This window comes from Halyomorpha halys, unplaced genomic scaffold (genome assembly GCF_000696795.3).
Source record: "Halyomorpha halys isolate HHAL.00 unplaced genomic scaffold, Hhal_1.1 Scaffold30.1, whole genome shotgun sequence".
Taxonomy (NCBI): domain Eukaryota; kingdom Metazoa; phylum Arthropoda; class Insecta; order Hemiptera; family Pentatomidae; genus Halyomorpha; species Halyomorpha halys.
Genome location: NW_027110126.1, coordinates 1,126,866 through 1,151,189, shown reverse-complemented (window position 1 = coordinate 1,151,189; position 24,324 = coordinate 1,126,866). Strand labels below are relative to the sequence as shown.

The 24,324-nt window shown below is 29.1% G+C and overlaps 2 protein-coding genes across 2 annotated transcripts in view; one reads left to right on the top strand and one right to left on the bottom strand.

The window, feature by feature from the left end:
• The window catches only part of LOC106684931 (uncharacterized), a 21,447-nt gene extending 4,050 nt beyond the window's left edge, over positions 1-17,397 (bottom strand). The window contains exons 1-12 of the mRNA XM_014427313.3: positions 17,188-17,397; positions 16,678-16,867; positions 13,917-14,101; positions 11,131-11,241; positions 10,859-11,046; positions 10,152-10,261; positions 8,780-8,958; positions 6,697-6,831; positions 5,466-5,627; positions 3,774-3,895; positions 2,065-2,266; positions 60-224 (exon numbers count right to left, since the gene is read on the bottom strand). Of these exons, the coding sequence (XP_014282799.1) occupies positions 60-224; positions 2,065-2,266; positions 3,774-3,895; positions 5,466-5,627; positions 6,697-6,831; positions 8,780-8,958; positions 10,152-10,261; positions 10,859-11,046; positions 11,131-11,241; positions 13,917-14,101; positions 16,678-16,867; positions 17,188-17,259 (1,821 nt within the window). The 5' untranslated portion in view covers positions 17,260-17,397. The remainder of the gene's footprint in view (positions 1-59; positions 225-2,064; positions 2,267-3,773; positions 3,896-5,465; positions 5,628-6,696; positions 6,832-8,779; positions 8,959-10,151; positions 10,262-10,858; positions 11,047-11,130; positions 11,242-13,916; positions 14,102-16,677; positions 16,868-17,187) is intronic.
• A 127-nt stretch (positions 17,398-17,524) lies between these two features.
• Prosbeta1 (proteasome beta1 subunit) lies at positions 17,525-21,395 on the top strand. The gene is made up of 5 exons (XM_014427326.3): positions 17,525-17,743; positions 17,829-18,028; positions 18,097-18,226; positions 20,112-20,256; positions 21,206-21,395. The coding sequence occupies exons 1-5, from the start codon at positions 17,669-17,671 to the stop codon at positions 21,331-21,333; spliced, it is 678 nt and encodes a 225-aa protein (XP_014282812.1). The 5' UTR covers positions 17,525-17,668; the 3' UTR covers positions 21,334-21,395.
• The last annotated feature ends 2,929 nt before the right edge of the window (positions 21,396-24,324 follow it).

Below are 24,324 nucleotides of genomic sequence, written 5' to 3'. Positions count from 1 at the left end.
ATAAATAATAAATATTTCTTACAAATAAATAATTTATTTCTATAAATAATATAACTTACGAGAATGATGTAGCTTGCAGCTGTAAGTACACATGCTATAGCAGTCAACGGAAGTGAAGCTTTGATATTAGCTTGAGGGACACTAAGGACCCATGCTGCATTCTCACCGAGACCAATTCGAACCATTTCCAGTCCTCCGTCCCTTTCCTTTCCAGCATTCTGAGACTGTAAATGTGATTTAACAATAATAAAAGAAACAAAAATAAAATTAATACATTATCTTAGCTTTCATGACCTAAATTTATATTCAAATAAATGTCTTCAGCTTATTAATAATGATGATAATTCACATAATGACTTAAAACATATTCTGACAAGTAAGTTTGATTGAATGATTATAATTGATAAAAGATGAATTAGACTTGAATGAGTTTTTTCACACATTTAAATAGAAACTAAATAACAATTTAATTTTTTTTTTTGGGGGGGGGGGAAGAAGCAGTTATGTGCAAAGTTATAAATTTAGTGGAGTCAGCAAAGTCGATTTCTTGGACCAGCGGATCTCAAAGTCGGTGCTGCAGGATCAACATGAGTGGTGCAAAATTTTGAAATAATCTAATTAATCAACAATTAAAGTATTAGAGTTAATAAGATAAATAATTTTAAAATAACCATATCTTGATTATAATTCTATGGATTTTATGTTTCTATAATCGTTCAATTTCACTTGATTGTTGAGAACAGAAAAGAAAAATTAATCAAAAATAAATAATAAATTGGTCGAAAAATTAAGACAGGAAAAATTAATGTTTCTATTTTTAATCCATTAACCAGAAAATGGAATTACTGAAAATAAAACCTAAATCAAAACAAACTTGTCATCAATGAGACTCCATCCAACAGAGATTCATGTAATAGTAAAATCAGCCAGAGAAAACTTAAAGAATAGCAACAAAGTAAAGTTAATTTACATAATATGAGAACTTTAATTGTAACATCATCACACCATAGCTGGACTGAACACCCAATGAAGTAGTAAAAATAAGGTTATAAGGTGAAAGGTGTTATTATTTTTTTTTGTACAGCTGAAATCCTTCAACTTTTCACAATTTTGAATTTATTTATTGTGCTTTGAGTATGATAATAAGAAAAAATAGATTATCATTTCTTTGGATAAGATTTAAATCAGGGGAAAATGTTTAATTAATATCAAATATGGAAATATACTTTAAAATTATCACTTTTGTCTTTTGATTCAATATAATTTTGATATAAAATCAAGAAAATATGAAAGTAAAAATAAAATGACATAATGAGTAACACAAAAATATTCCAGGAAACCATTTAGCTAAAACCCTTATCAAAATAACAACAGTTTTTAAAACCATTAAAGTTAATTATTCACAAGAATAAAGATTTTTTACAGTAGTTAACAACTTCAAAATATAGGAATCATGTTTAACATTATTTTTTAAAAAAGTATTTGTTTTTGTATTAGAAAGTGCTTAAATGTAAGGTAATAGGAAAATAATACCTTAAACAGATGAAGAGGAAGCATATGTCCGTTAGTTTCAGTACAGTACAATAGTCCAGTTTAGTCAGTTAACCAAAGTTTTGCTGAACTGAATTCAATAAAAATTTACTTTAATTATAATTGCCTTTAAAATAATTCTTTTTTAAACATACCATTTTATAATAATATAAATATATGTATATAATGAATATAAATTGTCAAAGGTTATTAACATTATTTAAATAACAGTTAAAAATTCTATTTTCACTTATTATTCAAGTTAACTACCTTAGATAGCCTTATAATCATTTTTATCATTACGTCATTAAATATTACAGCAATGTAATAATTTATTCTAAAATTTTTAAACTGAGAAGAATATAGTAATCTATTTAATAATAGATAAGTATCTCCTCAATAATCCAATAAACAGCTAATAATCTGGATGTCTGATGTTTAAAATATAACAAATTAATTTAAAAAAATTATCACTAATGGTTGCATTTAGATCAAATATCTTTAAAAAATATAAGTTCACATTGAAAGACAAACCTGAGACAGTGCAGATAAGATTCCCTGCATCCAAAATGAAACAGACTGGTCCGATGAGGCAGCTAAAATAATGCTTTCACCTTTTGAAAACCTCAGCCGAAATGAATGTGGCCTTGGCTGAGATAATCTCTCACACGAGATACATTCCTTTAAGGCCCATTCCTTTTCTCCTCTCTCCCACTTCAAAGAGAGCTTACAGTTCCTAAAAATAATAAATAAATTTATGACTTACGTATATCATGACTAATAAATGGTATAATTTTAGATGATTATTAATGAGTAATAATCGATGACACAAAATAAATACTGCCTGTTAATCGAGGCATTTTATATTAAGAAAAGGTTTTAAAATAGAAAGCTAGTTTCGTAACTGGCAAGTAAAGAGCTCAAGGAATTTGTAACAACGGTTCTTCTCCCACCTTCTAGCCTTGGCACAGTTAGTTTTAGAGTTAAGAACATATGATCAGGACTTATGTGTTATTTGCCTAAGAAAATATTCCTACTGCACTAGGAGGCAGAAACCACTTCCACAGGAAGACCATTCATTCTCTATAAAACAAACAAAACAGTTTCCTGTTCTACTACTTTAAAGTATCATGGGACTACTCCGTTCTACAGAACCTTTAAGCTCAGAACTCAAATTAGTAACTGTCTTTTTATGTCTATTCAAATTTCACTATTTTCTTTATAATTGAATAGACTTAATTTTTATCTACATAGACTTCAAATTTTCTTTTCATTGTTCATACAGATTTTGCTTCACTTTATTTTTCTTTACCGACAATCTACAACTTAAGGGAAAAACATTATATGTGTGTAAATTGATTTAGTGAAGCAAGGGAAGGCTTGAGATGAAACAGAATTGGGGGAGGGGGGACAAGACTCGAAGTGTTTTGCATTTAGATTAAAATATCTCAAAAACTATAAACCCAAGCTGCATACTGCAATTGAGGGAAATTTTCAACATTTCACCCTCTATGTAATGAGCTATGGTACAAAATTCTATCTTGACACTACACCAAGATTTAGAGGAGAAAAGTGGAAAACATAGTTTTTGAACATTTTAATTGAAATATTTAGAAAACTAAAAAAAATCGTACTTGAGGGAAATACAAGGACTATTAAAAACATTCCATCAAATGTTTAAATTTCTTATTTTTAGCTATAATAAGCCAATTATATCAACATTTACTGATAATACAAATAATAATGTTAACTATGATTTCAAGAATAAATAGTATTATTAAATAAATAAAAATGTTATTGTATTTTTGTAAAATATACATTATTATTAATAAAATTCCATTTTTTTTTTTCAGTTCTAGAAGTTTCATTCTGTTGACCAGTCCCAAGACTGCCACAATTTTTTTTTCTTTAACTTAAAAAAGATAGGTATTTTAATATAATATAAGCTTTACATTATTTATCGATTTAATACCTATCAATTCGAAATCATTACTTCAGCAAGCAGCCTGAAATATAGTCCACTAAAATAAATTTAATTATTACTGCCCTTAAACTAGGTAAATAAATACCTAAAAATCAAAATGCACATTTATCACTTTCATAATATCAATTCAATTAAATAATAAAAATTTGATAAATAGCCTACATATCTTTTATATAAAATGTCTTATATATTATATAAGTTACTATTCTCATTGATATCATACGAAAATCAACTCTAATTTATTTTGATCATAACTCACTTAAGAACAACCATTACAGGGAACCAATGTTTGTCAAAGCGACACATGAGTAGTTCCTCTCTTTCATCTTCAACCTTGTTTTTCCCCATCACTGCTACAAAGCAGTACAGAAGAGACTTCACCTAAAAAAAATTAAGAATTTCATTAAAACGGTCAAATAACATGCGTGATATATACATATAGCAGAACCTCGTTATAACAACCGCACAGGTACTGAGCATAAGGTCAGTCTACAAAAAGTAGAATTAACTTTTTTAACTAATAAATTAGATAGAGGTAATTAACAATTGTAAATGAAATTCAAAAACATAATTTTATTTTTATAGTAATCAATGCAATCACATATCCCAACCTTCCTTCCAAAATCTCTTACCACAGTGTGATACATATGTAGTTAGGAGGTTTTGGAATAAGCGAAGTGATATATAAAAAAAATCTCTTTGTAAATAATACAAAATAACACATTGGTATGTATGTAAATGCTCAATATTAAAAGCTTTCTATTTTTGTTAATGTTTTGAAGGATTGCCTTATCAAGATGGCATAATCCCTCCATTTTGTCCAAAAATATTACATCATCAGAAAAATCAATTAATTGTCTGTATTTCTGCATAATAAAGTACAAATTGAAAAATGTCCATTGCCTCCAATTGCTGGATTTTTAAATTGCCAAGTATGTGTTGGCATTAGTGTTAGAGGAATCAATTTCCCATTAAGATAAGCCCTGGAAACTTTATACACATATGAATAGGGATATAACAAATTTTTTGTGATATCTATCCCTTAAGTGTTAAATGTTAAATTTAAGTAACTGAAATTTACTATAACAATAAATTAATTGGTCTCACTACTTTCAATAAAAATGCTTTAGTTTGATTACTATTACTATATATTTAAATAAAAACTGTATATTGTATATAAATATTTTGTGTTAGATTCCCATTCACATTACAATAAAACAAGCCACATTCACATTCGAGATCGATCTTTCTATTCACATTTTCAACATTCTAGGCAAAGGCCATCGATATAAATTTATAATGCCAATACTCAAAAACTGATAACGGTAAAATAATAAATAACTTAATTTAAACTAAAAAAACAGACTATGGAAACAACTCAATCCGTCATATGAGACAGAATGTTATCATATTTATACTTAAATACAAAGGTGGATCCATATAGAAGTTGTCTATAAATAATGAAATTTGGTGCAGTAGACACCTTCTACATGTTACAGCACCTTGCAAGTAAATTCCATCCTATAAATCTGTGCATGTCAACTAACAGAAAACTCCTTGCATCTGTGCTTTCAAAAATAAAGTATATTAATTAATTTTCAGAAAAGTTTTAAGCTTCATTCAGGAGTGGAAGGCACCAGACTACTATACTAAGTTTCGATATTTATAGACCACTTAACCATTGAGGATTATTATTATACATTTTTTTTTTTAAAATTAAATTTATCATACTTTTCCATTATACAATTTTCTTCAATAAAGAAAATTTGCTAAAATTTTAAAAACTAGATAAAGGTTTTTTTAATATTATTTCATTTATTTCTATATCACTTGCGATTAAATGCTACACAGAAATATATACAAAATATCTGAAAAAAATCCAAATCAAATATTAGGTTAGGATTCTAGGGAAAATATTATAAATTATCCAACTACTAACAAGTAAAATTACCTTTTCCTGGATAGAATTCGAAATGTGAAGCCGTACAAAGTCAACTTGACACTTGCGAACACGCCTCAATGCAACATCTAGGTGTGAACAGAATTCAGCCCCTCGAAGACATGAAACTAACTTTCTTCCTTCTATACATATCTCTTCATCGCTGGGTCCAACCTGAATCAATGAATGAAAAGAGGTTTCAATGAATATCTTAATTGGCATTTCAATAGAAAAGGACAATATGATTAGATGGTGGAGTATTACATCCTCAATAGAAACTATAGCCTTAAGAAGACAAAAATAAAGATTTTACTGTTTAGTCTCCTATAAAAAATTAAACTTTTTTTTAAAAAGTAAAAAAATACTACTTCTTAATCATTTATATTTATTATATCCTATTTTTTTAAATTATTCTTCTTCCCCTCCATTACGTATATTATCATTTATTGTTTACCTAATTTTAATATTTTCTACACTGTTTACTTTAAAATTATTTTCAAATGTCACGTCAAATACAAATGGACGACTCAGACTTTGACTAATGTCAAAACAGGTATGAATTCTGTTTCGTTCATTTTCTTCTTTTTTTTTTTTTATTTTATTCTTAACCCTTTTCAGCTCTAAATTTGTACTTTCTTTAATATTCCTTCTTTTTATCTGTTACTATTTCCATTTTCATTTCTTGTTTATAACCTTTAATTTTTCTCATTTAATTTTTACGTTTCATTTTAGACCCTTGTTATTTTCCATTTACTTTTTTACTTATGTTAAGTGTTTGTATTTTTTTTTTAGGGCGAAATGTTGGCTCAAATAAAAGTAGTACAAAATATTACTATTTGAGTTTAATTTGACCACACCCGGGCTATAAATATTCCATTTATTAATACACACGGTCGATCAGCAATCTTTCAGCATGAATTATTTAACAATTAAAAATTTAGTTGAATTATCAATTGCTGCCATTTTTTATTCCAGAAGCTGTATGATGGTTGATGTCCATGTTTTAGATCTTGTTCAAGAGGACTTTGGATAAAATAAGTTAGACTGTTTTACATCGGCTGGTTATCAATAGATTTACTAACATAACTTTTTTTCCTCAATGAAAACAGGAAACCAACAGATATTAGATCGCTCAAATATTTTAGAAAAATACTCTTATGTTTAATTCTTTCCACAAGAATTGGTAAACACTTTAAAATAAATAAAAATGTGCCCAAAGTTTTATATTTATAAATCAACTAACCTCAATAGTTTCAATCTTAACATATGGTATCCTCTGTATGTTGAGGCTGTGATTGATCAAAGAGACAAGGCAGACGTCAGTATCAGTTAACGCACACAGTACTGGCTCTCCTTCTAGATCGAGTAACTGAAATAACTGAAAAAATATATACATATATAGTTATTTATTTATAAGTTTAATATTATGGATTCAAATGGAGAATAAAAACAACACAACATTAGAACATTTTTAACAGTTGTAATCTCAAAGAAGGTTAGCTAGTAAAGCCATACATTTTACAACATTTTGTCAGATTTAATTACCTAAATTTCTGAAAACAGAAAGGTAGGCTCTAATAGTTTGTGGCTATCAAAAGTTGTAGGAAACCCTTCTTGACCCCAACCAATAATGACAGAAGTGCAATACATGATTATTTAAATTTAATAAATTGAAAGGGATATACAAGAAAAAAAGGAGTAAAATAGGCTAAATTGACAAATAAAACTCTGCTTCTATCATATCATGTTTTTTTTGTTGTTTTTCAATTTCCGCTGCAGAAATACTGAATTGATAAACTGAGGCATTTCATGTTTTGCTTTTCAATACATGATTTCTATATTTGGTCTAGGAAACATCCCACAAACAACAATGGGAATGCATCTCTTCTATAAACTCCAAAGTTAACTCTGTATTCCACAACATAGTAACACAAAAGACAATCAATACCACTGAAAACACTCAATAATAACTTACAGTGGCTTAAAATATCTATTGAAAAAGTAATGATTTAATTAACAGTAGGGCTGAAAAGTTCGTAGGCTAACATAGAAAATAATTTTTTTTTTTTTATAAAATTTGATTTTATGATTCAATATAGTTTCCTTCGAGGGCGATACAATGAATATAGTGGTAATACAATTTTTCAAAACCATTTGTATAGTTTGTCTTTAGTCTCAAAATAGGCCTCAGTTTCAGTGACAACCTCTTCATTGGTGATAAATTTCTTTCCAGGGAGAACTAAATCTCTTAAGGTCTGAGAACAGGAAAAAGTCACTGAGGGCTAGATCTGGAGAATGGAGAGGATGTGGAACCAATTCAAAGCCCAATTCATGAAATTTCGCCATCATTTTCTTTGATTTGTGACATGGTCCATTGTCTTCATGAAACGGCACTTTCTTCTACTTCAAATAGGGCCGTTTTTTCATGATTTCATCCTTCAAACACTCCAATAACGTTATGTAATAGTCGCTGTTTTCACTATGTAATTGTCGATGGTTTTCCCTTTTCAAGATAGTTGATAAATATTACACCATGCGCATCCCAAAATACTGATACCATAACCTTCTCAGCCGACTGTTGAGTCTTTCCACACTTTGAACTTGACACAAAAACTTGGGTTTATTACGATAGAACAGCTCCAAACACTGCTCAAATCATCAATTCGTTGTTGTTTTTGGTCGATTGTGAGCTCATGCGGCACTCACTTTGCACAGAGCTTTCACATACCCAAATATTCATTCACGAAATATCCAACATGTTTCTTTGACATCTTTAGAGTCTCAGCTATCTCGATCAACCTCACTTTATGGTCACCCAAAATTATTTTGTGAACTTTTTTGATGTTTTTGTCGGTAACAGCCTCTTTGGGGCATCCACTGCATGCATCGTCCTCAGTGCTCATTGCGCCTTGTTTAAACTTAGCAAACCACTTCTCAATGGTTGATTTTCCTGGTGCAGAGTTCGAATAATGTTTATCAAGCCAAACCTTGGCTTCAACAGAATTTTTTTTTCGCCAAAAAGCAATGCTTTATTAACACACAAAATTCCTTTTTTCCCATTTTTTCAAACTAACAAAAGTTGCTTCACTCAAAATGCTATGTCTCACAAACTAATAGTCCAACAGCTGTCAAATATATATACTTGTACCTTTTGAAGGTTAGGGCTAACTAAACATCACATAGATTTAATACTAGTATTAATGTATGTCTCAGCCTATGAACTTTTCAGCCCATCTGTTACTCTAATAATAGAAATTCTTAATTGACTTACACAAATATATGTATATATACACAGATGATTTAGAAACATGGACCTCATATAATACCTTAATTCCTTTAGATCTGTTGAGACGAGCAGAGCCAAGTTCAGCCTTAATAAGGATTTCAGTCTCACAACTTAGATCTTTTACTTCAGGACCTGGTGGTAGACCTCCCCATTTTTTACGAACCCGAGAATTTTTCTTTTGCAATTCAGGTTTCGAGCAGGCATCCCTCTGAAGTGTTTCTTCAAATGAAAAGAATAATATTAATAAGAAATACCACAAAATATCAACAGCATTTACATACAATTAATAACAGAAACCATTTTTCCATAATATTACTAATAATTTAGTTTTTATAAAAAAAAACAAAAAAAAAAAACCATGGAGTATTTCAAACTTTTTTTTTTTTACATATGCAATTTTAACTTTTAAAGAAAATTTGGTCGATCATAACAATATTATCATCTTTCAGAAATATAAAACAACTATCTTGTTTTTCTAATCATAGCACAGCACAGCTCATTCAGGAGGATGTCAGAAAAAAATCAGACACAGATCTTAATTTAGAAGTCCACAGAACCAACAGGAGAGGGAGGCAACATCGATCCAGGGCTGGATCATCCAACCTCATAAAAAGTATAACAAGGAGATTTTAATTTGTGATATTGATAGAGCTAAAGAAAGGAACAATCATGTACTTTAAAAAATGTATCACTTTAAAATTATTTCTTATTCTATCAGTTAATCTTGCTTAGGAAAAAACAATGACTAAGTGAATAATTATATTCTAAGAGATAGTGAAATAAATGAATAATGTATATATCCTAGGATTGAGGAAATAAACAGTATCATCATGAAACAATTTCAGAAAGAGAACTTTAAAGTCCTTAAAATCTAGAAATAAATTAGTTATTTAAATTTTATAAATCCATTTTGTTTTTTATAAAATTGCTGTCGAACTAAAATCATAATCTAGCATTGCATAGTTATTTCTGATATGTCATAGCCCAAATAACATCAGAAACTAGATTTATATGCATTGCTAACTTGTATAAGTGTTGTTAGTGTTTGCTTATTAAGGCTTTATTTATAAACATTTCCAAATTACTGAATAAACATTATTTAAACATTGTATAAATTTAAAAAATGAATAAGCATGTTAAGTACTTAATTTTAATGTAAAACTTAGTGTTAAATTAATTAGACCTATTAGTTAAGATAAAGATGTGTAGGAAGGTACTTTGTCAGAAAATATAGCTTTTTCAAAATAAAATAAGAATAGTAAAGAAACCAATATTGTCTTATTTTACTGAGAACTAGGTATCCACATCAGATGGAGTAAGTTCCTATATTTTTTTTTAAAGAACAGATGATCATGAGACACTAATTGGCTTTACTTATGGAATAACAAGACAATCTTCAATTTGAACGTTACCAGAGAAAGCCTGGGGATCTTCGCTCCCTTCGGGAGCTCCTCTTTCGGTCGCCTCCACTCCTGATTCTTCGGGGGGTGGTCCACCCCCGTACTCTTCACAATTCCAAGATCTAAAATAAAATTTAACATAACTAAATAAATATATATAAACTTTTTTTTTTTTTTTTAGACCATCTACCAATTCATCGTTAATCAATGTGATAAGAGAAATTATTAATATACTTATAATACTTATATTAATAATAATATAAGTATATGGGATAATAATTAATTAAACTTTTATTTTATTTAATAATTTGATTTTAAAGTTAATCAGTTGAGAAAGGAAGTTAATCAGAAGAAAAGATATAAAAAAAATTTCATTTTTTCTCCTAAAAATATTAAAAACAATTATAACTGTATTATAATATATTATATTTAAAGTTTTCTTCAAAAAGCTGTTATTGTTTGACCACTACAATCAAAATGAAGCAAATACATGAAAAATATTTACAAAAGAATTTTAGTGGTCCTTTCTTAATCTATATTTGATTATTTATTTTAATGAATTTTTAATTTCATACATTTTAAGGTTTAGGTCAATATAAAGGTAGTTATGATTCTTAAAAATTAGAGGTTTTAAAAATAATAAAAATAAATTTAAAAACAATAAGTCAAAAATAATAAAAACAAATTCTTAATTAATATGATAACCAATCATTGCATACCTCCTTTCCCAAATTGGTCTTTCCTTTGAATCTGAAACAGTTTCGTGCCAGGATACACGTTTCCTCAGCCTTACACTGGTTATCTCTGTTGATTGCGGAGGTTGGATTTGTTCGGCAGCTGGCATTGGAGGTGTACAATTACTACTTGGGCTGTCGGAACGACTATTGGAGAAAAAAGATACATCTTCCTGCAAGGACAAGCTGACATAAGCAAAACAACACAAATATATTCACATGACGTTTTGAAGTAATGATAAAGGAATCTCAAATACCTGTGACCTTCCCGTGTCCCCTATTCCGGAATCTTGACTTGGTGAACTTAAATTAGAATCTATGTCTTCAGTAAACAGAACTAGACTGAGCCCAACTTTCGTAACTGAATCCTGTTAAAAATAAATAAATCATTGATATTTAATTTTATCGAAAAAATGTTAGAATTAAAGGTAATGACTACAACAAATATATTGGAAGACATCATTATCACAATCTGAATTTTGGTAAAACAGTATTTTGATTGATCGAGTAAATATGGACCAAATTTATCTAGGATGACACTGAAGAACAATACTAGGGGATAAGTTAAAAAAAAAATGAGGAAATACATTCAAATTAAATATATTAATATCACCTTTAATTGTCCATACTGAAAAACAAGAGAACAATAATATTTACAAAATGAAAAAAAAAAATATTTGAAAAACTAAAAAATTAAAGATTTTCAATAAAGCCTTCTACTTCATAGCATTACTGGCTCACTTCCTAGCTGCAATTAGCTGTGGGATGAAAATAACAGCAAGTGATTTTTCATTTTGTTGTTCTACATTCAGGAGAGCCTTTTCATGATAGCACTCAGTCTATCGGTATGACTGATTCTGAATCTCAATCCTGTCAGCAGATGTGTTGTTATTTTCACCATTACTATGATTAACTTTTTAACAGCCCTAAACTTTTTTGCTTAGCTTATCAGTTCATTCTGACATATATTCAAAAAAATTGTATCTCTTCCCTTATTTTTATATAACCGGGAGCTGATTTTTTCTACTCAGCTGCAAATATCGAGAACATTTTTAAAGTTCGGTCCAGTTTCATCACAATTATTAATTTGACATTGCCTTGATTGTGCTTTATGAATTATTCCATCACGTTTTTTTACAAACTCATCCACTGCATTGAAACGGCAGATAAAATATCTAGTTTCAATAAAAGTCTAGCCAACCCACATACACAGTAAAGTTGTCTTCTCCATCTTGAAAATGATTAAAAAAACTCTAAAACTTCGGCTAGTACAACCTTTCAAAATAATGGATTGATCTTATCTTTAATCTGCTGAAAAAAAACAACACATAAAGCATTTTTGAATTTTCCTGGTATTCAAGAAAATTTGAGTACATTTATGCCGCTCATCACTTACTACTATTAATCAATACCGAAATCAAAAGCCTCTTTTTCCAAGATTTTGTCCTGATCTAAACATTTCAATACAAAAACTTGTCTTTTAGTGGACGTATCACACTTTTTTTTATCCTCATTGAACCACACTGATTTACAAATCATCAATCCACAGCTTGAAATTTTACAAGCAATCATGGGATTTAAAAACAAGGAAATAATAGCAGGCAGAGTGGTTTTGATCGGTGGGATGCTACTTATTCAATCAAAAACCCATTTATAATCACGTTCTGATTAAAGTAGGTCCATTAATGGCAAAAATACGATTACGGTTAATGATTTTCATCGAATTATTAATAATATTTTATTTTTAATTATCTTCGGATAATATGGATTCTTGGTTAACTGAAGCTCAGGTAACCTTACACTACTGTTCAAAATAAATTATTGACTATCGAAAAAAAACACTGCACAGTTTAACATTCTATTAGTTTTAGCTGTATAATAGAATAAAAATGCAAGACAATAAGGAATTGAAAGATAGTCATTTCTGGAGTACTCAACTGAAATGCTAATGATAATGTCATCTTTATTTAATCAATCAACACAAACAGAATCAGAACCTCATAAAAAAACAAAAATATTACCCACAAAACCAGGTCCCAATGATAATAATAATGCAAACCCAGGCCATTTGACTAAGTAGAACTGAATCAGGCAAACAAATTAATACCAGCAAGCCTCAATGGGGTAAATGATTGATATCTGGTCTGATAAATAATATAATAATAATAAAAACAATATAATAATAAATAATAGTATAAAGTCTGGAGGGTAGTACAAGTTTGGCAAGTGGGCCTTTTTGCCAACCCCTGGCGGCTACCTGAGTAACCACTGCATACTAACCGAGATGGGAGTGCCTTCATTTTTTGGGACTGCCAAAAAATAAATATTAACTGATCCAGGTGGGAATTGAAGCCACAACGTTCCGAATCGAGTGCTCTGGGATCTAAGCCTCAACCCACATAGCCGTCCCTTGAGGTAAATGATAAGAAAACTATTCTTCTAATATGGATGCTTTTACTTTAATTAACAGAATACTGCTGTGAATTATGCCATTTTTTTGTCTTATAACTATTTAACAGAAAGGATTAAGGTAATTATTTACTATTGCACCTCCAAAAAAGGAAGGAACAATTACTTCTTGACCAGATTGTACGTCGATAAGTATGTAGGTTAGTTTATAATATTAACCTCCTTTCAAGAGAGCAAATTTCTTTCTCTTCTCTCCTAATTCTTTCCAACTTTAGTTAAAGTTAAGGTTCTAACACACAACATTTTTCAGCAGCAGTTCCCAATCCTTCATGTAACTAATAAATATACATTAGGAGATGGTTGGTGGTTTCTGTCAATAAAGAACATAAATAAGTAAAGACTTATTTACAGCACTAATAATTAGGTTTTTACCTATTTGTGTTCTTCCTGTCACCACTGCCACTTTTCGGGTACCTTTGGGATATCAACTGATCAGGAAGTAATTGTTTCTATCCTTTTTGAAAATAATAATTGAAAGTAATAATGATTGAAAGTAAATAATTACTAGAATTAAAATTTTTCATATACTATTTTTTCAAAAACTAATAAAAAAGGAAAATAAATAAAATATTACCAAAGGAAATAAACTGAGTTGGCACAAAGCAGCAACTAATATAACAAACGAAGCAGAAGCACAGGGTAATCTCAGGAGAGCTGTTTCGCAATAGTGTTGAGAAAGGAGAGCTTTATCTTCACATAATACTGAAATGTAACTTTCGAGGGAACCTTCTATCAAAGTATAATAGATCCAAAATTCACCTAGAACAAATATAATTTCAGTGGTTAGATTTAAAAAAAAAATATATATATATATATATTAGCTTGTAAGAATACAGATAGAAAAAAAACAAAAATATAACCTAATTATTCTATCAAAAAATACTTCTTTTAGACAGAATAACAGCGAAAATGATGACTTTTCAACAAATAAATAAAATAAACACTACTAACTCAAAACATGGAAATTGGACAATGAATGTGGAAACTAATGAATGTGGAAGGCCCTTGGCCCGAATCTACAGGGGTATAAAATGGAAGTACCAAGAAGAGTATCAGTCGAGTAGTATGAATGAATAATTCAAATTTCTGAAGAATCAAAATTCTGATGGAAAACTTCAACAATGAAATTAAATTCCTGAAACCTCTTGATGCCATAGATTGAGCCCAAAAATGTAATATTATAAAACAAGAAGGAAATATAATATACATAAAAATTAAGTACAATAGATGCGAACATTGTTAATGGTTATGATTGACCACTTATTATTAGAAACCTTTCTCTTTCATGAAATTCATAATTGTGAAGTGGATATTATGAATGACAGAGCAAGAGACCAAGGAATTTCAAAATTGCTGTTTCTCTCATGTACTTAGGACACTCCCCAATTACATGCTTCATAGTTAAAGCAGTTTGGGAATTCTATCACTTTGGTATGGATCCTTTATCCATTAGATAACCATGGGTAAGGCAGTGGTGTTGAGTAAGAGCCAAGCGACGACCATTACATTTCTTCTTGACTGCCTCAAGCATGAAACCTCTTTTGTACCAATTTAAGTTGCTATATTCAACGTCTGTTGTTTTAAAAATGTATAGAAGATAATATATTTCTATGATAAGAAGTTTTTCTGAAAAGGGATTGTTGTCGATATATTGAAAGGATCTTAGAGAGTCCAAGCAAAACAGTATTGCATTGTATTTCCAATGGCTGAAACTTTTAACCAGAGTGCTTTTAGGATGACTGTTTGACTCTAAATATAAAGCATAAGTTGTTTAATTTAATTTTTTGGGAGATGTTTATGTAATCTGTTTCACATCTCACTCTGGATTCTGTATAATCTGAAACTAATAGAAATAGATAGATTTCTTGATCGCTTATATAACGTTTAAAATTTTTTAGGTATAGTGACCAAGTTAAGTTGCAATTGAGAGTTCGCTTTAAAGTAAATAATGGCCAATTAAAATAATGGTGGAGACAAATCTGCATTCCTTCTACAACTGAATAAGTGGTAATATATATATATATATATTTTTTTTTTATTAGAAATCAATTTATGCAAGAACATGTTAAAATGATTTATCATTTCAGTGAATCTTTTGACTTGTCCAGAAAAAAATAATAAGGCTTGAAGTACCCAAAGGTTTGATGCCACGACAACAATAATCTTTGCCCACAATCCGACATCTATTTATTTCTCCCCCTACCCTGCCTATTAGGTAATATAGTTGATCGCAGCAGTGGGAAACAATGCACAACTGTGTTACAAACTATCCAAACTATCCTCTGCTGAACTTTGACAAACTAATCTAAAACATTAAATCAGTCGCTTATTAACTTGCAATTCTGCATAGTTTGGGCTGCTTGATTACTCAGAATTCAACATTTTACATTATTCATCACAAATGGACAAATTGCTTCAGAACAACCTGTATATGATTTCATAGCCTGAACCCAGTTCTCCCAATAAGTAATACTAAAACTTTTAAGTTATTATTATTTACATAAAATATAAATTAAGAATTAAATTTATACTAACACAAATAAATAGTGTTCCAAATATATAAATTTTTAAGTAGTAAAATGTACTAATCCATGTATTTAGGACAATTTCCAACCAATTAAAATGAGGTAAAGCAACCTTAAAAATTTATATCTGTGGTTTTAGCAGTGATATGGATCAAATTGATATCATATAGATACCATTTGAACAGCCTATAAATAGATCGAATTATGCACTGTATGTTATCGGTTCCAAAGCACAACTCCAACAAGGTGGATGGGGGCTTGTTGTGCTTGAGTATTTCATAAAATACATTTATTGTAGCATCACATTATAACCTGATTTGTTTTCATATGGATTTGGGCCCAAATTTCTACTTAAGAGGACCTTTTCGTGGTTTTATTACCTCTTGAGTGAATAGAAGTCCACAGCTGTGATCCAATATAAATAGTAATAATAAAAAGGTAGGTTGCAGGTTAAAACCAAAACAGAAAATTGTATATAAGTGAATACATACCCACCCACAATGTTGAAGTAATGCTTCAGAACTTTGTCGGACCTCTAAATATAAAAACTTTACACAACACAATAATTAACTATTTAGTCATGGAGGCTACAACAGGAAATGAGGTCAGCCAAAATAAACATGTCTTATTAGCATTAACAATGTTATCTCAATGATAATTCTTCTGTTTTGTTAATATTTGAACATTATTAGGAGCAGGGATAAAGACTTTAGAAAGGAGCAACAAACAACATCAGAATAGAAGAACAAATTTTTGAAACATATAAAATAAGTACAAAAGAAGATAATGACAAAAAAATAATTTGCTCACCTCTATCCTTATGGTTATGTACATGCTTGAGAGCCCTTGCAAGAGAATACCTTGTACTCGAATGTGACAGCTCTCGAACTATATGCCAATATCCTACATTTTCCTTTTTTAAACCATATGACAGAATTTCACTTATCGCACGAATCGCAGGGCTATTAGTTCTGATTCCTCTATCTTCTGATCCAGCAACCTTTGCATATAGATAATATTGAAATTTGAAATATAGAACAAATTGTGCAACCACATAGAATATAAAAATAAAAATTATAAGCAAGCAGACTTAAATCAACTTAAAAAAAAAAAGAAGAAAAAAATACCTTCTAGCTGTCAAAGCCTGGATTATTCAAAAAAGAAAATAAACATCAGAAGCTAAAAACTATTAGGTGCCTGAAAGATGCAAGTGAGGGATTTATTCGGCAATAAATAAAAACTTTACTAAAATAACTATATAAAAACAAAATCAAATAAATAGATATCAACAAATACTAATAAATGTGTACTATTACTAACTAGTTCTATCCCATTACGTAAATTCCTCAACAAGCAATCAGTGTCATCGTAAACATGATTTTGAGATCGCATTATTTCTATCAACCAAGGCAATTAGGGCTATGGCTTTAACAATTAAAGGTTGACATTAAGAAAATTTAATTTCTATTATCCAAACAAAGGCCATCCTTCCACAAAATAATCCATATTGTCTGTCAATCGAAGGTACAGCCTTATTAATCGATTGTTATTTTAGCCTTTTAAATACTGCGTTATGACGTAATAGTCTTTTAATTAATGCTTTTTTAATCAAAGAATGTTAAAGTATTTCATAAAATATCAAAATGTACTGTATTTTTGAGCTGTTGAATGCATCGCAATGAAGTAATGATCTTGCATAAAACACAACAAACCTCAAGATACTATAACCTTCCACAGTAACCGCTGAGTAACATTTGATTGTTGAATTTTGTTGAGGCAATTTATTTTTCAGATTTGTGAAATGGCTGGTATGTGTGTTGAAGCCTGGGATCAATATGGAACTGCTCCTTGCTCTCAAAATGAGCAAAGCACTGGAGTGAGTTTATTTGCTAGTAATTTATTAGTAAGGTTGCTTATTTTAAGTTTGACTGATAGTTTATCAAATTACCCTTTTGCTTTAGACTTCCATAATTGCTTGTGTTTTTGACGGTGGAGTTGCCCTTGGAGCTGATTCCAGAACTTCATCTGGTGTTTTTATCACCAACAGGGTGGCTGACAAATTAACAAAAATCACAGATAACATTTACTGTTGCCGCTCTGGTAGTGCTGCTGATACTCAGGCAATATCTGATATTGTTGCATATCATCTTGCATTTCAAAAGTACTTATATACTCTTTAATTTTAATTTAATTATCATTTTATATTTTAATTTAAATATTAAATTTTAGAGCAGAAACTGGTGAGGAACCCTCTGTTGCTACTGCAGCTGCTGTTTTTCAAGAACTATGTTACAATCATAGAGAACAACTTACAGCTGGAATAATCGTAGCTGGCTATGATAAAGTTAAAGGAGGCCAGGTGAGGTCCTATTAATTTTCTACTTCTACATGTTTAATTAAAAATAATAAAAAAATAGTTCATTATATAATTTGATTAGGACTATTTATGCAACTTAAGATCTACCAACATACTTTTTTTCAAACCTATTTGGATATTAAGATTGGTGCGGTTTTAGTATTAAATATTACAGAAATATGGAATTATATAAAAATGCAGGGATATGATGTTCATTATCACAGATTTTTATTTTATTCAGAAATTTGCTTTACTTTATCCATTCATATAGATAAAGTATGTTCCAAATTTTATTTTACCGTAACTGGTTCTTTTTTAGAGCAACTTAGTTTTTTTTTACTAAACCAGTGATTTTACATCCTTGAAGCTACTAGAGAAACATGCTTATTCCCCAATGGACGATATACCATTTTTTTTTATAACCAAATAGCATAAAACATTCAGGTCATGTTAAAACATTATGCTCATTTCTGAAAATGGAATCAATAATCAATTTATTATTCACCAAAAATTTACATAAAATGTTATGTTTCAAGTTATAACAATTTTTAAGTATACTACAGAGTTTTATTTTATTAGGTAATTATTTTTGTCTTTGGATATAGAAGGATAGGTTTTGTCCAACTTTTGGTTGCCCTAAAAAAGGACAGTTGAGATAAAAGAAAAAATTTTGGTTTATAATCCAATCCATACCAATTGTCAAAATCTGAGATAATGGGTGCCATGGTCCAGATGAAGTGTTGAATGACCCTTTAACCAATTCTTCAGCATAAGTCTTCCAACTCCACCTTATAAATTCTTATAATGACTAACTTATATTTCTATAAATTCTAACGTAACATATCTTAATATTTTTACACTGAATACGAATTATTGTATATTATAAAAATATATCATGTGACTTTACCTTTCTATTGATTCGTTTGCAGGATTTCTGCGAGTAAGAAACATGTCATTATCAGGAATACAATATTAATTTTGTGAAAGTCGTCATTAGTTCTAAACTTTAATATCTTGCTTCCATTTTCTTCAACTGTTGAATAGCTAATTTGGACTGTTAAAAAATGAAGAGATGTTAGTTGAACAGGTTATGGTTTTTCCTGCTTAGTCCATTAGTTAGGTTACGTAAGGTTACCATCAACCCAGCGAACAATCTTTTTTTTCATATTTTATTGTTATTCCCTGCATAATTTTATTATTGATATTTTGATTTTAAATTTAAACATTAGTATAAGTACGTAATTAAAATTTTATAACTGGCATTGAAAATTGCTCTTGGGTCGAAAGATAGTCAGGTTAGAAGTTAAATTATGCCCAGAAAGCCTTTGGAAATCTTTAGGTATGTTTCCATTTATTTAAAAACAATTATATAAATTATTTATAACTTTTAAATCATTATTACTAACTATGACTACTGTTTACAATATAGATAATTATTTGTAGTTTATCATGTTATTTATTTTCTAGGAAAAAATACTTATAATTCTTTATTGATGTTTTTTGCTTTATCATGGTTTCAACCAAGTTATTAAAAATTTGTTATTGTCAATGTTTTTCTATTCTCTTGCAATTTTCTAAACCTTTAATAAACATATTAATAAAATAATTGCAAACATATTTATAGTATAAAAATATTTTGAGTAAAGGAAAGCAGCTTAACTTCACAAAATCGTTGGAAACTGTTGAATTTTACTTAAATAATGTATTCAATTCATTATCCCAAAATATAAGTATATAATAAAGTAAACTTAAATATATTATGATCTACATATTACATATTCGTAATAATCTTTAAAAGTTGAAATTTGGAACTTTATTTAAGTAAATCACCCCTTTGTCTTATAGTATTAGTGCTGCTAAATATTTTATCTGATTAAAAAATTTTTAGGTTTACAACATCCCACTTGGAGGTATGTGTGTTGAAAAGAAATGCGCGATGGGTGGTGCAGGCAGTACTTATGTTTATGGGTATATGGATTCCAACTTCAAAGAGAATATGACTGAACAAGAAGTCAAGAAATTTATTTTGAATCGTAAGTATTTTATAATTTATAGTACTCAATATTTTTAATGAAGTAATGAAGTTACTTATTTTCAATTATTGAAAAATTTAATTGATTAATAAATTCCTACTCTCCTGTAGGATGTCACTATTGTAGTTAGTTGACTTTTATCCTTTTAAAATGTTTGATTAAGATCAAGATAAAAAGGCCATTTTTTAATGTTAGCTTTTATGTACATCAAGTTAGGCATGCTATCATCCAGAAAGTTATTCATATCAGTTAACTACTATGATCACATTCTTTGCAAAAAAAAAAAAAAAATGGACTGCAGTAATAAAATATTTACGAAACTGCTGAATTATTTTAAATTTAAGTAAAATGAGAGAAATATGATCAATTGAGTTTATTTTTACATAGAAATACAATTTTTTACTCACATAAAAAGTTTAAACTTGACTTGGGAATACTACTTTTTATTTTCAACATCCCACACTTCTTTGGATCTGATTGTTTCCTTTTGCAGAAGTAAAATGTATGGAAATTAAACGTATTTCAAAAATTTCAATTGAAGAATGAATATGTTTTTAAATCCAATATGATTAAAAAGTATTTATTGCTTTCATTAACTGTGGAAGTCTACCAAAACTCAATTAATTTATGTTTTTAACATTTTAAGACCTGAAAACTATTTTAATATATAATGTGTAACACTGCATCGTGGTTGTGTTTATTGTACTCAATTTTTTTTTTTCTACTTTTACTAGAAATACTTAGTTAGTTAATATTTATATAGTTTGTTCTTACAGCATTTATACAAGTATAATTTAAGATTAAACATTCAGAGAAAAAAACAATTTGTTTTTCAATCCACTACTATCTCTGGATTTTCTCCGTTTTTTATTATTATTATTATTATTATTATTATTGTCCATCTTTTTATGATTCTTGCATTTTTAAGTATATATATTTTTTTTTCTAGTCCTTGCCCTAGCGATGACTCGTGATGGATCTTCTGGTGGTGTGGTTAATATTTGCATTATTGATGGCCAAGGACCTCCAAGAAAAGAGTTTTATATTGGGGATCAAATCCCCAAATATGGTGTTTAAATTTCCCAATTATTTTTTAAACTGTATTTGTAACAATTGATAAATATAATATTTGTATGGTATTTGTTTTATTTATATCTTCTTATAATCGATCTGGACCAATACTTCAGTAATATATCATCTGCTATTATCTTTAGTTTTCTTGCTCTACATGATAACATTAACTTCTTCTTTTTGGCTCTTTCTTCATATTCTAATCACTTTTCCCTGTAATCTTTTAGTTACAGTATTAATTAGCTCTCTGTCCTGTAAATTGTTTACTGTTCGTATCTGTAGTGGTGGGTATAAGAGTGGTAGGTAGTTCGGAGAGATACATTGATGTTATTTCAGAGTAGCACATAGAAAATTAAAATGAAGTTAGTGTTTTGAAATAATTCAATAATTGAAAAGAAAATTTGTATAAACAAAGAAATCTAAAATATTTAATAATTTGTACTTCAGAATGAATATTATCATAAATAATTTAATCTCCCGTATCTGAACTGTGTTCAGTCATTTAACTCTCTTAAAAAAAAACTCCTTTTGGTCCCTCTTATATCGAATTTGTTGAATGGAATTCCAATTGAAGATAGATGTTGATGCAGCGCTCAAGATGATTGTCTAACTCAACCTTTCAAGTTAGTGTTGATGAAGAAACTTTTCTTTTAATTTTCAAACCCCAATTTTAATAGGAACAGAAGTATATCTTGGTAATGTCGCCAACTCTGCTATATATTGGTATTGTTCATGTTAAATTTCTTTGCCACCTTTAAGAACTAATCTTGGTTGTCTGTAACTTTCCTATGCTTTCATTAATATCAATGAATCCACTGAAATTTTGATAGATAGATGGACATAGGAAAAAAGGACTATTTTAAAGAAAAAAATTGGGAAACCGCATTAATGAAAGAAAAAAAAAGGATAAAAAACAGTACTTAGATTCATTCTGGAATATATAAAAATTGTTTCAATTAAGATTGCACATGTCCAAAAATTATTAGTAAGAACTTGATAATTAATAGAAGAGCCTGAAACTTTATTTCAATGACAAATTTAATAAACTATTAATAAAAAGGGTATAAATTCTTGAAAAAGAATAAAGTTTTAACAAAAAACCTTTGGAAGTTAGGTTGTGAAATTGATTATTTATATTTAGAGTATTATAGATTTTTATGCAGGCATTAAGACCAGATTTATTTGCTTCCAGTAAGTACTGGGTTGTTAGGTGTATGTATGACGGGTGTTACAGGTAACTTTTTCATTTTATACTACCGATTTAATGCATTTTTTCTTTTTGTTAAATGTAGCACTCACGATTTTGATTAAATTTATTATAACAATGTGCAATCTAGTGATCCTTGATATCAGCTAGGTCTTTTTTTCATTGAAATAGTTTTACAGGGCTGAAATAATGAATGTTCAAAAATTATTCCTCTAAAGTTACTTTAATTTTCTTTATTCGAAGTAATTAATCATTTTTCATTGTAGTTAATAATAAATATTGGATAAATAATTTGATAAATAACTAAAGAAGAAAAAGATTTTTACCCATCTATACAAGACTGACTGTGAAATTGAAAATAATTGAGAGCCTCTGATCTCATTTCAAAATATTGATATGTACATCTGATATGGTTTTGATATCTTTTTTTAATCTGTTGTATTATAGGAAGTAACAGAGTGATTTTTGTTTTTGTCACACCAAGGAATCTAAAATAAAAAAAATTGTATTCATTATTTTTGCCTTTTGGTTACACCTTTTAAGGTCCCCTGTGACCAAATTTATCCATTGCCTGCCTGGGGATACAGCCCTTCTGATCTGAGATGGACAAATATTAGCTGTAGTTGAAACTAATAGTTAAAGTTGCCATGGATACGACCCTTATTCATTATTGAACCATTGATAAATAATATCGTTTCTATGGCAATTTCAGCTATTAGTTTTAACTATAGCTAACTTTTGCTTCTCCTCCTGGTCTGTTCGGGCGCCTCTTTTGGCCTTGCCTCGTAGACCCCTCAGTTCTGCACTTCTTTTATTTCTTCTTCTTTATTAGATTGTGAAAAATCCACTCTCGAAAGTTTTCTTTTAAAAGATTTCCAAATATAATCAGCATTATCAAATATATTTATATTAGTTACATATTACATATGTATTTAAAATATAATTCCCCGTTTTCTCTTCTTGATAGGGGCGGGCTTAAGTGGGCCTCGAGCTAAAAACAGAAAAATATACCTGGTTGTAAGTTCCGTCTTCCGCTGATGAAATAAAAATATTAAATGAACTACTAAACTTCATAGATCGGACACGATTACGTTAATATGATTTGTATATGGTTAAACCTTCAATTTTGGGTTTGTAGATATTATGCATATGTATTAATAACGCTGAGGAACCAAGACAACGCCTTCCGATGAGGAACGTTAGAGGCGGAGAAGGGCTTGCAAAATATGAATTGAGTTAGAAAATAAAATTTTAACAAATATTTCAGCAAATTAAAAATAAATAAACTCGCTGTTTCAGCAAATTAAAAATAAATAGACGCGCTGTTTCAGCAAATTAAAAATAAATAAACTCGCTGTTTTAGCAAATTAAAAATAAATAAATTTGCTGTTTCAGGAAATTAAAAATAAATAAACTCGCTGTTATTCTAATTTTGAATTATGATTTAGGATAAATAAAAACGTATTGAAAAAATAATCAGACTTTTTTTTTTCCGATCCCTCTAAAAGAGAAAAGAAACAGTGAATTAGTGAGTGATTTATTGTGAAAAAATGAATAAATCGTGTTGGATATTACCTTTTACTACCTTTGGTACTTTAAGGTTACCTGTAATGTTTATTTGTTACTTATGAAATATCCATTCTAAATGGTACTATTTTTAAAATCCGGAGGTGAGGGGCCTCCTCAATAATCAGACTACGGAAATAATCCTATCTTATACTCCCATTTCTTCTAAGAGATGTTGCATGTCTCCTTAAACATATTAGTGGATTGCTAGTGATGTGGTCTGT